Below are 16,029 nucleotides of genomic sequence, written 5' to 3'. Positions count from 1 at the left end.
TGAATTAGGTAAATCAACTCTGAGTATGTTAACCTTGAGTTTAGCGCGTGCGCTACCACTATACAAAGCCATCATCAATGGAGCCCCGATACCTTGATTCACCATGGCAACTACTGAGAAAAAAAGCTAGAGTTACGTCACCTCACTGTAACTGGAGCTCCCCCCGCAGGCCTGTGGCGAATATGATCATATATTTCACAAAAAGTAACACCGCTGCAGACGCTAAGGAGAGAGAAGCGGCATGGGAGAAAATTGCTGCCCGAGTCAATTCTTAAATTGTAATGCACTACTCCACTGACTTAACTTACCTCACTTAAAATTGTAGCATACAGGTGAAAAAGTGGTGTAATGTATTTGGAAGCAGCTAAAAATAAAATTAAAAAACATAATTCAGAAAAGTAAGGCACATTTTGCTGGGCTATGATTGTACCTCGCTTTGATTGTATTCATAGTTGACGTAGGCTATTAAACAAAGTAAATATTAATTCAGTGGCTATTTCAACATGTAGTAATTTAAACCTCAAACAGAAAGCTGCTTAACACACTGTCCTCTCATCTAATATCCTGCTTAGTAGATTAACATTTTACACTATTTTAACACTTTTATTTAACACAATTTTACATATAATACATATTGGAGTCATTGATTATAAGACTAACATGTGACGATGTGTACATGAATATTAAATAAAATACTTCCTAAAAATTAGATTAACAAGAAGGAAGATATGGCCGGACAATGTTAAGAAATGATTGAGTGTAATGAACAGTGACATCAGATATTCATCTCGGAATGAAAGCACATCCAATTGAGCCCTGAGTACATCTCCCGACATAAGGCATTGCGAAAATAATTCTGCCTCGATATCTATCGGATTGCGAAGAAACGGACAACGCATGTCTGGCAGCTTGCTGTTTGGCAGGTGGGAGGAGACAGGTAGAAACTCCGGATTTCTTAAAGAAAACCTGCCAGCGAGCAGGTTATGTTCACAGAGTCAGTTACTATGGTGACTGACTCAGAGTTTCAGTTACCTCTCTTTCTGGAACGGATAACACAGAGTTTCCCTCATCTCAGGGTTAACTTACTCTGAGTTTTAACATAACCCGCTTTCTGGAATACCCCCTGGCCCTTTTCTAGTGGTGTTTTTTTGTTTGTTTGTTTTTTTGTTTGGTTGGTTGTTGTTTTTTTGGTGTTTTTAGTGGTGTGCCACCAATAGGAATCTTCCACTTGGACATGGTGTTGTGGTCTATAGAGGATGGAGACATACAGCACTAATATTGATACTAATTACCTAATGAAAGCATAAATGCTAGAATTAAAATCATCACAGCCGTTAATAGAGATTATATATAGAGAGAGTCTCTATTGCTCTATAGACTCTATAGAGCAATAGAGACTCTCTATAGTATAGAGAGTCTCTATTGCTCTATAGAGAGTCTATGCTCTATCGAGTCTCGACTCTGAAAATCATTTTTTTACTGCCCTACAGCGGTCAAAGCGAGGAACTGCAATATTAATTTGTCAAAGAAAGCGTCAATACAGATGTTACCTAATATTATACTTTCCGCTTAATACCCCTGACGGAAGGTTTTTTTTTGGGTTTTTTTAAAAACATAATTTATATATTAGATAGATATAATATATAAATATATATTATTTGATATTTGTTCTTTAATTTTCACATTTAGACACTGAAACTTTTTCAATGCGAGTAATACAAATGTCAATATGACTATTAGCAGTGTTTAGTAATACAAATTCATATTACTGAAAAGTGCAAAGCCAGTCAAGTTTTCCCCCACCCGCATTCTGCGAACACCCGCCTCACTCTGCCTCTGATTGGCTCTGAGGCTGATATCCTTATCCAACCCTAAACAATCGAACGAACGAAGGTGAAAACTAGCCAATCAAAGGTATAGTAGGGCGGGTCTTCGATGAATGCCGGTAGGAAAAGTTAAGGTTTTGACGATAGACGTGCTTTGTAAAGTCGATACGAGGACACATAAGGATCTCGTGACAAGGCTCATCAGCGACTGCTTACATTATTAACTTTACTAAAATTGACGGTTACTAAAGTCAACTTTATACGACAGCTTGAAGGGTTTTTTATCTGACGAGAGAGAGTACGTAACGTTAGCTACGAGATAGCTAACTGGCTAATTAAGCTGTCATTCGGAGTTTGTCGCTCACTGGGGTAAGTGTGGATAAGTTAGCTGTCAGAGTTGTCTTGCTGATGTATTCATTCATTTATTTATGCTGCTGTTGATTTAATGACATGGCGCAGCTGAACTCGTATGAACAGATACGTCAGCTGTTGAGAGTTTCTGTTAGCGAATTTAGCATCACTATTAGCTTGTTTGAGCTTACTATAGGTTGTGTCAGGCAGGGTCACGTTACGTATCTGTCAGGAAGCGTCATTGTTTCAATTTGACAGTTCACAATATTGATGTTATGTCAAATAGGTTTCACACTCATAATGTTAATTTAGTTTTTGTTTTATTGATCATGTTGTAACCTACACGTGTGTTAAGGATACAGTATAATCCACATGAAAGATAATTTAAATTGTCATTTCAGAGGGAATGGAGAAAGCTAAACAGGATGCATTTGACAATGCCAGACTTCAGGTGATCAAAGATGGCTATGAGAGGGCCTTTGAGTGCATCAATAAAGGGCTGACATCAGATGAAGCAGGAAACAAGGCAGAGGCCCTGGAGCTCTACAAAAAAGGACGACAGCACCTTCTCAGAGCCATCAGTGTGCCTACACATGGAGAGGAGTGCTTGGGCAGCTCCTGGGAATCAGCCAGAGAGATGCAGCAGAAGATGCGGGAGACGCTGAACAACATCACCACTCGCCTGGCTATATTAGAGACCAGCTCTGACCCCCACACTGGACCATCGCAGAGCTTTAGTAGCGGTGTGTCTAGGCCGAGTGTGATAGACGAGTCTGCAGAAGCCCACTACCCAAAACTCCCTGCCAAAGAGAAGCCAGACAGGCCAGCTCCACCAAACCTACTTTCTGCTAATGGCGAAGCAGCAGGAGCAGTAGGAGGCGTGTCTGCATGCAGCAGTGTGGGTCAACCTCTTTCACCTACCAGACAGCCAGTGTTTCTAGGTGACCAGCCTCCAGCTTACTCTGCTCAGGCGGCTGACGGCCACCTCTCTATTTCATACGGAACTGAATCAGGGGAGCTGTCGTTGGTTAGTGATGAGTTCTACAGTCGTACGTCGAATTCAACGCCATCTCCCCAGAGCATGGCTGAAGAGGGAGAGGAGATGCTGTATATCCCTCACGGGGTTCAGATATTCTTTGTAACACCAGAGGGGCAAGTGAGCGCCCCGTCGTACCCGGGCTACCTGCGGCTGGTGAAGTTTACTAGTGATCACTCTGAAAGAATGCCCAACAGACCACCAGCATTTCTGCAGGTAAGCGATACATTCTCCCCCAGCAGGTGTTTCAGCACATGTATTACCTGATTTAAAGCTTGATGTCACTAGATAAGCCATCCTCATGCCCATCTGATGAAATGAGTGGAAGTGAAATGTCATCACAGCACAGTCACCAGTTCTTTCCAGGCTTTCTTGTGCCCTTTAACCTGATTTTGTAAGATGTTTGCTCGGCTCATCAAGACAGTGAGTCATCTGTGGACGGAGATAGGCCTGTTAATGATCTCTATCCCTCGCCCTATGGACGTGATCATGTGAGCGTTGTTGACTAAGTGCCCTTATCCCACTGGGTGATACCGTCATCCTCCTGGGAAATCCCAGATCAGGATCATTACTGGCTCAAAATGAAACAAAGATGGCACTTAAGACGTGACCTACTAGATGTTTATTTTTTGACAGAAAGGTCATGTACTGCCTCCTCTACATGTAACAAACCAGACCATGACCTGAATTATCTTACTCCTGTCTTATTATAAAAACAATATGAATATATATTTATTAAAGGACTGTTCACAAGGCAGTTGAGCAATAAATATTATACAGATGTCATTTGTTACACATTTTCCACTTACAAATGAAATATACAGTGAAATACCAGATAATAGATACACCTGTATTGTCTAATTCAATCAAATACAGCAGTCCTGTAATAAATCCAGCATCTCTTTAATGTTCATGTTTCCAAACATCTGCCCTTACTACTACCAACTACTTCTTTATCCAGGTAAATGTCACCATTTGACAGGGAGACCACTTGATCCATCATCATTCTCCTGCAGTCAGTGTCTGCTGGTATGCCATAGATGATGAGCTTACACTGTCTTGGTAGTAACATAAATTATGCTTAGAATAATAATATTAATGATAACTTTATTTATATTGCACCTTTTAAAACAAAGTTACAAAGTGCTTTACAGTAAAAACAGATAATGAAAGTAAAATATCCAAAGTAAAAACATTGACAATAAACAACATATACCAACAGTTAAGAAAAAGCCATATGATAAAAGTGAGTCTTAAGAAGAGATTTTAAAAGATGAGTGATACTGTGCTGACCAGTTAGTGCATTATCCTGCTGTGTTGTCTTTTTCACTTATAGACACAAAGGGGTGATTTTGCTGTTGCAATTTTAGTTGGCAGGGATGCAATAAATGCAACTCCTGAATGTGACAGTGAGGTCAGGTATGGATTAGACAGAATGGGATTTCAACAAAGTGTCTGTGTAGGCTGGTCGCTAAGGTTGTGTGACAACATTTTGCACAAAAGGGCACTTAGTCCTTCATTTTTCTGATGTAATTTAGTCTTTTAATAGCACAGAAAGAAATCAGGTACACTGTTCCTTTGTCCCCAGCCAGGGTACAAACCATTAAGCCTTTGAACCACTAGATTGGTTTGTAAATATGGTGGCCATATAGTAAACACCACAAGTGATAAGATAAGAAATTATTTTAAAATGTCAGCTTAGGTTTTTGTTCAGATCCTAAATCAGTAGTTTATGTAATTCAATCCAACTTGTGCTGTTTTTGTGCATTTTTTAATGTTTTGCTGTGCTGTTTGTTTAAAAGCCACTGCACAGATGCTAGTGGATCATGAGACTGAAATTTGACTCTTCATTGGGGAATTTCCCAGGTGCTACTGGCAGAGGGTTACATCAGTCATTCACATGAGTGCAAGTAATTATCTAAACCCTGCTTACACTGCTTCACCCTATAATCTTGTTAGACACACAGCAGTCAGAGGGAGAGAGTGTCCTCTGGTTTGTCTTCTCTCAGACGGTTCATTGTGTTGCATTAATCAGAAACATTCCTAACTAATCAGAAGCAAAACAAACTTTAGGACAACATGCCAGGTGTTCATTAGGAGGTTACCTATAAAAACCTACTGTTAAAGTTCATCTTATATATTTGACTGTATTTGCACTTACCGTGATGTTTGAAATATTGCTCAGAATATTTTGAGATATGACATCATACATAATCTTATTCACTATCACTTCTTTAAATTATTTTTCTTAACTTCCTTAATCTCCTTGCAGGTGTGTGACTGGCTGTACCCTCTCATGGCCATGGACTCACCAGTGTTGCTGTGTAACACTGGTGTGTTTATGTTTCCGGACATGATGGCGCCAACTCCAGGCTATTATGTCGGGGTGGTGCTATCCTCTGAGCTGCCTGCTGCAGAGAGAGAGCTGTTCAAGGACCTGCTGTCCCAGATGACAGATCTGAGGGTTCAGGTCAGTGATTGATATGCAGACAGGACCACAACAGCACAGCACAGGTTTTGACATTCTTTGGGGAATAAGCTTTTGAAGACTTATCAAAATAGGTAATCTATAACGATTCTTTTTTTGCCTCACTGACCAAATCTTATTTCCTAGATGCTTAAAGAAACTTCATTCTGAAACATATTTCTGTGCCATTCCAAACTGTTTTTTTGTCAAAATATTTTTAAATAAGTATTTAAAGTCACCCAGGTATTATTAGACAACGCCTTTTCATAGGCAAGGCAAGGCAGCATTATTTATATATATCAATGTGCTTTACATTTACAAACATTTAACAGTAAGAATCGGAAGCATAAAAATATACAATTAAATAAATAAATAAAACCCAATTATAGTAAAAATTGGAAAAATTAAAACATACACTGTTTAGAGAAAAAAACAACAAACAATTATTAAAAAAATAAAACAAAGTACAGAAAAATGGAAAGAGAGAAAGAAAATTTAAAAAAAATCCCCTTGTGCACGTGAGGAGCACAGCGAGCTATTTAAGGAAAATGAGACGGTGAATTTCAGACTGTTGTGCCATTGTTTGATTGATCTATATTAAGTTTAAACTAAAACACCTAAGCTTCGGGTGTTAAAACTGACTACACAAATAAACTGAATTTCTTTACACACACACACACACACACACACACACACACAAAATAAATAAATTAAAAAAAATCTGTTTTTGGGAAGCCAACCAAATGGATTTGCCCTCACACAGATGTTTTTGTATTTATCAATTCTGTGTCAAAGTGCAGACTGACTTAAAAAGTTACCAAAATGGTGCAGTCACATGCAATTGTTAGTTAACTTGAATATTCAATTATGTCTTTCATTCCAAAACACCCTCCCCCCTCCTCAAGGTTGATCATCACCAAAACATTCTGAAATGTATGAAACAGATCTATTCCTCCCATTAAAAAAAAAAAAAAAAATGTAGTTGCAGCTTACGAAAGCTTTTTAGGCTACAGACTGAGTGGATTTCAAACCTTGTCATAGTTTTGGCCTGGCATGAAGCTCATGCTCCTACTTATTTCTGAGCTGGCACACTTCTCACAGTTGCCCTGCCTCAGCATTGCAGGGATTTGAGACAGACAGGGGAGGAGAATTAATTAGATTTAATGCTCTTATCTTTAGCAGTTAGAACAACCTCAGAGCTTCATTTGAAAGACAAGTGCCAGTTCAGCCATGATGGAGGAAGATACACTTGCTCAGACTGATGCAAAGCAAGGTCATTTCTAATGTATGCAGTCAGGCTAGGTTTCTCTGATGGACCTGGTTCCCCATCAGCAAGTATGCACTTTTGTATTCTTTTCATGTCTGGGTCAAGTAGAAGATTTTGCGGATTTTAGCACAAAGGGAGACTGTTTTCTGACTACACAGATATGTTTTAAAATAGCAATCTCTTTAAACAAATAGAGAATTGTAACAAGTGGCACAGACTAATGAGAGGAGCTATTGTGTGAATGAAGGGGGGGGGGCGTTACTTAGAGACAGCGTACAGCTAGCACAAAGAAGCAGACAAGTTGCCAAAAGATTTTGACTGACACGTAGTTATTATTTTTGCCAACACTGTCTCTTTTATATTAGCTAATGTGTCTGTATGATCAGGTTCCAGATGAAGCTGCAGACAACATTAACCTCAGTCAAAAGGTGTCCATCGTTCCAACTGAGGAGACTGTGCCAGCTGCGACACAGGAGGAGGAGGAGGAGGATAAAGCTCTACCCGAGTGGAGTGAAAAGGTTGCAAATGGGATTCTGACAGGTGAGGTCACACCTGGAATATCTTTGTACTTTAGTTTGTTTGCAATTATTTACAAGATTATTACATTACAGGAAAGAAATGGAAAAAATATTGTTGGTGTTGTAGGTAGGTGAGCAGCCTAGCTTGACTATCCCTGTGTGACCCTGTTGTCCTCTCAGGTGCAACCTGGTTAAGCTGGGGCCTCGTGAAAGGAGCCGAGTTCACAGGCAAGGCCATTCACAAGGGGGCATCTAAACTCAGAGAACACATCACCCCAGAGGACAAACCCACCCAAGTCAGCCCCACAGTCACCAAAGGCCTGCATGTTGCCAAGCAGGCGACGGGGGGAGCTGTAAAAGTCAGCCAGTTTCTAGGTAGGTGACTAAATCATCTTTGGTCGGCATGTTTCGCTGTCCTCGTGTGGTCATTTGGCCATTGATGTGTAATTGAGTAATGCTGTGTCACTGCAGTGGACGGGGTGTGTACTGTGGCTGGCTGTGTGGGTCGGGAGTTGGCTCCACACGTAAAAAAACATGGAGGAAAGCTAATTCCAGAGTCCATGAAGAAAGACAAGGATGGGCGTTCCAACATAGATGGAGCCATGGTGGTGGCGGCCAGCGGAGTGCAAGGTAGGGTGCCCTGACACTTTTTTATTCACTAAATGGATGATTAGAAGAACGTTACTAAAATACCTCTCGCATTCTTAAGCTTTATAGCCATAATGAAGCTTTGTGTTTGTGCCCAGGATTTGCAACCATGTGGACTGGTTTGGAAGTAGCAGCTAAAGACATCACCACGAGTGTCGCATCAGAGACAGTCACCACTGTAAAACACAAGTAAGTCCACCTTTCTATTTAAAAATGACTTGTCTGACCACTGTCACTTGCTTAAATATGAAACTATTCAGATTTTTGCACAACACTGCTTGCCTGACATTTTTTGTAATGTGAAAGTTGCAAATGACCTCTTGCATTATACAAACAAAACCAAACGTGCTCACTCTCTCTCCTCTTCAATTTACTTTGCAGATTTAGGGGTCTACAAAACCTCTTTGACCCACCTAATGAGAAGAACTGTAATTCTTCTTAATTATACACAGCTATTTAACTCTTTACACCACTAATCACAAGCATGACATGAGCCTATATTTTCTCTTTCCTTTAAAAAAATAATGATTTGGGTCTTGCACAAAGCACTCTAAAATCTTCTGTGCTGTGCTAATCTACTGCCCTTCACCTTTGTGCCCAGACACATGGTGGCGCCGCTTTCTCTGATTTCTCCAAATATTTCTAATGGAAATCCCACAACACACAATGTTTCTGTGCTGCCTGACTTTGAAATATACCAATATTGTATGATTTGGTGTTATATGTTCCAATGATGAACAAAATACACAATATACTTGATTATTAATTTCTTAAGGGTTGGACATTATGACAATGTACAGAGTGAGGTGACAGAAATGTGTCAACCATTTCTCTGCTCAAAAGTGGAGTCTGCAATTCTGGAAAAAGATTGTTCAATACGCGTTTTGTCAAATCCATCGAATATCTCCTCACAGAGCGCTAGCTGTCTGTTCTGTGGGCGCACAGAAGAGAAATCTGGTATTTATACACATGCCTGGCTCTGTAAGTGGAAAACAAAGTAGGTCAGGCCGAGCCACAAAACTGTATTCCAGCCAATCAGTTTGTGCTTGTGCAAATTACAGGAGGAAGTTGTCAGAGCAGCGATCTGTAATGAAATGACAGTCTCCCTACTTCAGCACCCATTGCATGGTAGGGGAGGGGAAGGTAAAGAAGATGTGGTCACTTTACATAGAAAGCATTTTTGTGCATCTCATGAAGACCCCTGTTTTTTTTGTCTGTTTCTGTCACCTTTAATTATGCACACAATTGTTTAAATGCCAGAAATATTCTACTAGGTATCTATTTTGAACTTATTAACCATATTTACATTGATTGATCAAGGCTTCCAGTCTGTCTGTGAGCTCACTGTTTCACTAGGCAGGTTCCCCTCATTTGGGGAGTGGAGCTTCTTAAGGAGCATGACAGGAGGGATATATTTGTTTTGATTTTAGTTCAAATATAAACAATCTTTCTCCAGAATCATTGAATCTACCTTTTAATAAAGCTGCTTGTTTTTTTGGCCATTGTGGGGAAATGCTGCAAATCAATGAGCAGGACTTTCTTCCTGAATTTACATTAATTTTGCATCTATGTGATGAAGCACCTTAATTTATCAGGTATTTAATAAACCTGATTAGCAAATACTAGAATCCTATATGGTTATTCTATCATTAAACATTTTCTAAATTTAATTTACAGAAAATGTACAATATCACAATATATGTCAGTATTGTGATACTAAAATATATACTGTTTACAGTGATAGATGATCATATTCATATCACCCTCCCCTAGATGTCTGAATTACAGTGAACAAAAGTATTGATTAAAATTAATTCTGGTAGAAAAACATTTCTAAATTCCAGATTTTGGACTTGCATGGGTGTAATCCTCACGTTTAAATTCACACACTGCATGGCATCTTGGCAATCCTCGCACTGCATATTAATTTTTCTCAAATCCTCTGTCTCTCGCCTCTTACTCTGACCTCTCACCCAATCTGACTCTAATTCTAATGAAGGTATGGTGCAGAAGCAGGAAACGCTACAGACCACGCTGTCAATTCTGCCATTAATGTCGGTATCACTGCCTTCAATATTGATAACCTGGGGATCAAAGCTGTGGCGAAAAGGACTGGCAGGCACACGGCGCAGGCCATTTTGGAAGACTACCACCTTCAGGAAAAACCAGAGGACAAGAAGCAAGTGGAGAAATCCAAGAAGTAGTCAGTAGTGCCCTGCCTCCTTCCCTTGCTCAGCAATGCCTTAAAAAAATTATTTGTATTCTTCTATCAAATAAATCTATATTTAATATTCTTTATTTATGATATGATTTATATTCACAAGATAACTCCTGTTATATGCATATCATATAGTTTGATACAGCTCTTAAGCACTTTAATCTATCATATCAAATATTTTAGATGGAACTAGATAGAGAAACAGCTGATTATATAACCCAAAAATACATTTTAATTTTAGTTACACAGTATATTGATACACAATATGGAATAGATTTTGTAAACTGGTTGGTTAATCTGCAATTTCACATCATTCAGGTATTATAACAATGTCACTGTTTGTACAAAGAAAGCATTGGATTGCTGTTGACTAGCCACTGAAATCTTTCTTAATCTTTATGAAGCTTTGGTCTGTAAGGGTAAGTGCAATTTGTGTACTTGGAATAAATGAAAGGAATAATATTATCTGTATATCAGTATGCAGATACTAACTGCTTTTGGCAAAATAATGTCTGACACATTGTTTTCCCCTGTGGTGTTTAATGTAAGATGTAATCACTGCTGCTCACTGTGCCTGCAATTATCAAATGAAAAGCAAAAATCTAATATTTTGTAAATGTGTTGCAGCTGCATAACAGATATATAACAAGTGTTGCCTATCAATGAAGGTTACAGAAATGTTAAGTCTGCAAGAGGAGGCTTAAACTGTAAAAGTGATGTATTTTTGTTCTGCTGCAATCTGTTTTGCTGGTTTGTCCATTTCACTCAAACTGTTCCCACATATTTTCAAAATGTTAATGTTGTATTTAATATAAAAACTATAGATTGCATTATTTTGATGTATAGAAAAAAACTTGAACAAAATGTGACTTTTTGAAGTGTGATGCTAAGTGTGTATCTAAACCAGCTGGTCGTTTTCCTAAGTGAAGTGATGATGTGGGTTGGGTTTTTCTCTCTTTTTACTTTGCAGCTTTAAGCCCTCAGCAGGTGATTGTTGCCCATTAAGATGACTTTCCCACTTGAAATACTGAAACATTTCTGACAAAATAAAACAGTTAAAAGAAATGAGTTGCTGTGTTTTTGAAGATTTTATTTTATTATTTTTTTTGTTGTTGCCATATTATGTAAGCACAAGATGGATTTGAACATAAATTCTCATTTGTATGTTTTAACTACTGAAGCACATATTAAAATTCAGTGAACTCTGGCAAGGCAAGGCAGCTTTATAGCACATTTCATACACGGGCAACTCAATGTGCTTTACTTATAAACAAAATAATAAACAGTAAAAATTGGAAACATTAAAACATCTAATTTAAATCCAGAAAACCCAAATATAATGTAAAGAAAACAGTAAAGACAAATAAAAAGAGTAAGAAAACAAAAAGCTAGACTAAAATAGAGAATAAAATGTTACTATATTGAACCTACCAGCCTCTTACCACCATCTAGCGGCTGTAAATTATATTGTGTCATGTTTTTTTTGCAACAGACTATTATACTGCAGGTTTATTGTGTAAATTGTTTTTTCCAACTGAATTAGGAACTGTTATGTGTGATGAAGTCTGATATGCTTCATTCCACAGAATTTTCATGGGCTGTTGGAAAGGAATGTTTTTGTACTGTGGAGTCAGCTAAATTTCACTAGAAAAAAAAAAAGATTAAAATTTGGTTGCACATGTGTACCATAGTCAAAATTACCTCATTAATTAACACTAATACATGGCAGATGTAGTTATTAATAAAAAGGCAAAACAAACAAAAACAAAAAACAGCAGTCCTCAAATGGCTTCCCCATGACAGAAATGCTGTCAAAAGTAATTACCAACCTCAGCTTTCATATGCATTGTAGACCATCACAAAGCCATAATACGTCTCTTCAAACAATATAGCCAATCCAAATTGCAAAAATATGGTAGAGGTCTAGCATATCGTGAGTGGCATTTCATAACACATTAGTTTAATCATGTGTAATGTGAAGGAACAATGTTTGCAAGATTAGCATCAGGGAAGCACAAGTTGCCATTGGTATTTAACAGCAAAAGGAACTGACTGCATCCTGTCTGAGGACCACTGAGGTCACTCTCCTGGAGGAGTCTTGAGTCACACAGACCATCTGATGCTAGCTGATTTACATTTTCATGAGTGAGATCATCAGTACTTGTAGTTGCACCTTGATAAAAGGATGATGGAATTATTGCTTGATTTGTAAAATCTACTGCTGAAACACTGTCAGCTGGACCAACCAAAGGTGCATCGATCTGACTTTGTTCAACTAGAATTTTAATTGAATTTGTTACAGCACTCCATTCAGGTGGACTGTAGGCTTGGCCAAAGTCACTGATTGAATAGCAACAGGGTCTACAAGGTCAGAAGGGGCATCCCATAACACATAACAAAAGGCTGGGAATGTTCCCAGGTGCTGTAAAACAATATTTATTGCTGATATGAAGGCACATGAAGTGGGGTTCAAGAATGATGTTGGCTTCAACCAGTTATTTTCGACATCCTGAAACGAGGCAGAGATAAATTGATCCTGGCACACTGGCAGCGTTAGTCCTCGGGGAACAGATGATTTGTTCAAAGGTAATGGCGGGCCATGCACTGTGATCAGGTCACCAGCTGAAGGAAACATTTGATTCATCATTTGAGAGTTGGTTATTGTGAGAAACGGCTGATATACCTAGAGTTCTGCTGAGTGTATCTTCTTGAGACACAATCTGAAATTAATATTTACAAATTCACACTGCAGCAGATTCTCAAACAACACAAGGCATAGTCAGCACAACTGCAACAACAAACAAACAGTATATGAGGTAACTAATCATACACTCAATTGACTTCTTACTGTAGTAGCTGGCTTTGCTCTCTGGGAAGTGGTCCTCTTTCACTGCAATGTTCTTCTGTAGAAAATATGGATTTTGTCATTAAAATGTTATGTAAAAAGCTCATGAAAAAAGACATTAAGTCATAAAAAAATCAAAGCAAAAGTTTGGCTTTCTTTGCAGTTAAAATGATGCACTTGACCCACTTTAGACAGACTGTCTGGAGGCAGCGACACCTTCGGGTAGCTCATGTATCTTGCAGTGAGCTCTAATGTGGTTGTCATGTTCAACTGACCACTGACAAATGGCAGAAGGTCACACATGGGTGAGAAGAGAATGCAAGTGTCAACATGTTCTGATTTGAAACCGGTGAAAACATGTAAAATATTACTTGAGAATATATCACAGTTAACTGGAGCCACAAGTTATTCTTGATATAGTGTCACCACCACTTAACTTATTTGTTTCAAATTAGGAATAAAACAATGTAAAAGCTGCTAATGTCTCAACCGAAAACCCAAGAGTTTAAAAAGATAACACATCTGTAATCAGCCAAGTCCAACCTCTGTTTCTTTTCCTTGCAAGAATGAAGAACTCACTTTCGTTTAGAGAAAAGAGATGGCTCTTTCTACTAGTAGGTCCATTTATAGACTCATCCTTAGACCTGAAGCAAAACACAGCCCTGAATCCACACAAAACACATTGATGTCTCCATGATATTCATACTCGTTAATTTAGATATTACGGTTTTAAAAAGTAGATGCAACTTGTTTAATGCTCTACTCTTACTGATCAGATGCTGAAGTTCATACAGTACTGTATATGGAAGGATATGCTCCTAGGTTTGTCCAAAAATAAATAGTCAAACATTTTTATATTGTTGTCATATATGTCCTGTGCTTTGCTCTAAAGGCCTAGCGTATACAAAACATTAACTGAAAGATCAAATAAATAAGATTATGAGGATGTGTGCATAAGCTGTTCAGTGGAGTATGCTATAGGCTATCTGCACTCCATCTTCATACTTCATGAAATAAGTCAACTTTTCCACAACTCACAAGTTTGTCTATTAAATTAAAAATTTTAGTTGGAAGGCCTCATCAGCAAACTGACATCTTGAGAGTATCCTTCACACCTTTAAGGATAAGTGAATTGTTCCTTCACCCAGCCAGCTGGACAAATGCCCAGTAATAAAGTAATTGTTTGCATCAGGTTGAATGAATTCAGAGATGCTGATAGTCATAAATGTTAGGATGTGTCCAAGTTAGGACAAGATGTGGAGGCCTATGAAAGTAATAAGACAATCTGCTGTAAAAACACATGCTAATTACACACTAGTTAGTCTTCTGATTATACTTTAAGGTGCAATGTTGAGTGACATACATTTTTAGTCAAGCTGATAGTTTCAGGTCTGAAAAGTGAAGCCAATGCAGAAGTGCCTTAAACCTGCATTCTCTCTAATGGCCATCAGGGGATGACTGCAGTAGCTCCAAAAGTCCAATTGTATGAACATTTATGAGAAAATGATCCAATTTCTAATTTGATGTATTACCTCAGTAAACAGTTTCCTATTGAGTCTATAGTCTCAACTGCTAGTTTCCAGTCTTCCTTAACACAGCATAGCATAAGGTTGAATTTTTAAATTATAGCCCCATTAAATGTGTCAATAAAGCAGAGTAGATTTAGGGCATGGCTACATTGTGATTGAAAAGTCTCTACAACAGCAACAATGTTGGTTAGGTAACGTTACCATGGTAACCCCAAATTCACATATCATAGGCTGTGTGTATGTCAGTATGTCTGTGTGTTTTCAGTTTATGAAATTATATTAATTTACAACATTTTAGTCTAGCAGGTGTGACTAAACTAATTCATTACTCTGCATTTCCTATACCTGTGTGAGTTGGCGTTCAATCAGGTCAAACGTCATTTCCTCATGATCAACTCCAGCAGGTACTCTGTCCAGTCAGCTTGTGTAAGGCTCAGTGACGATTTTAGATCCTTTTTACGGGTGCTCAAACACCACTAAATTTGGTTGGGATGGGACAAACACTTATGCTACAGGTTCAAATGTTTTTTTAACCGGTTAACAGCTTTAATGTACTTTGGATAGTTCTGTCATTACTATGTCTTTCCCTCAGGGTTCATTAACTATCTCAGGGTCCTCTGTAGAAATATGTGATTGTTTATTCTGAACCATTATTATCATACATTATAGTAGGCCACTCTACTATGTATGAATATTTATTGTTGTAATTTACATTATCCAGTGAAATGAATTATTTAGCAGGGGGTTTGAACACTTGCAAGGCATTGTATGTCAAATTCTCATTAGGAGCTGAGCCCCCCTAAAGGTCTGATCCCAGAATATAATTTTGGGGCAAATTAGTAGCTAACATAAACCAAAACTGTCATTGTATGAGGAGTTGTTTGAAATCTGATTGTTGTCAAGTTTTTTTTTATCATTTGACCTCACGGCTATCATCATTTCGCCAATTAGAGACAGCTGCAGAAGTAGTTTAGCAGCAAAATGTTGACGCTATGTGGGAATGTGAGGAGACACCTGCTAGCCAACCACAAACGAGCAATGGCTTTAAACTCATTCAGTGTTTTTTCTGGGCTTCTTGGCTAATTCGTGAACTGTCTATTACACCGATCAAATGTGAGGTTCAAGCTGCTGCGAGTACGCGCACTGTCAGGGAATGTGCACGAGCAGCGCTGACACCCGAGCAGTCCGGTGTAAATCACTGCAATGGCAGAGGAGTAGGGGGGGCAGGGGGGAGGGGGGAGGGTGGAGGACACCGGCTACAGCCCTGCCTCCTCTCTGCATCATGTGAACACCACAGCAGAGTAGACACACGCCAGACAGGCAG

At 38.6% G+C, this 16,029-nt stretch overlaps 1 protein-coding gene across 1 annotated transcript; it reads left to right on the top strand.

Annotated features, from left to right (window-relative positions):
- The first annotated feature begins 1,954 nt into the window (after positions 1-1,954).
- Positions 1,955-11,390, top strand: spartb (spartin b). Its single transcript, XM_062419750.1, has 8 exons — positions 1,955-2,195; positions 2,579-3,429; positions 5,486-5,683; positions 7,334-7,487; positions 7,646-7,840; positions 7,937-8,095; positions 8,212-8,302; positions 10,113-11,390. Exons 2-8 carry the CDS (start codon positions 2,584-2,586, stop codon positions 10,315-10,317), a joined length of 1,848 nt encoding a protein of 615 aa, XP_062275734.1. The 5' UTR covers positions 1,955-2,195; positions 2,579-2,583; the 3' UTR covers positions 10,318-11,390.
- Positions 11,391-16,029: the final 4,639 nt, after the last annotated feature.

This window comes from Scomber scombrus, chromosome 5, assembly GCF_963691925.1.
Source record: "Scomber scombrus chromosome 5, fScoSco1.1, whole genome shotgun sequence".
In the NCBI taxonomy this organism is placed as follows: domain Eukaryota; kingdom Metazoa; phylum Chordata; class Actinopteri; order Scombriformes; family Scombridae; genus Scomber; species Scomber scombrus.
This window is presented reverse-complemented; position numbering and strand designations above follow the sequence as displayed.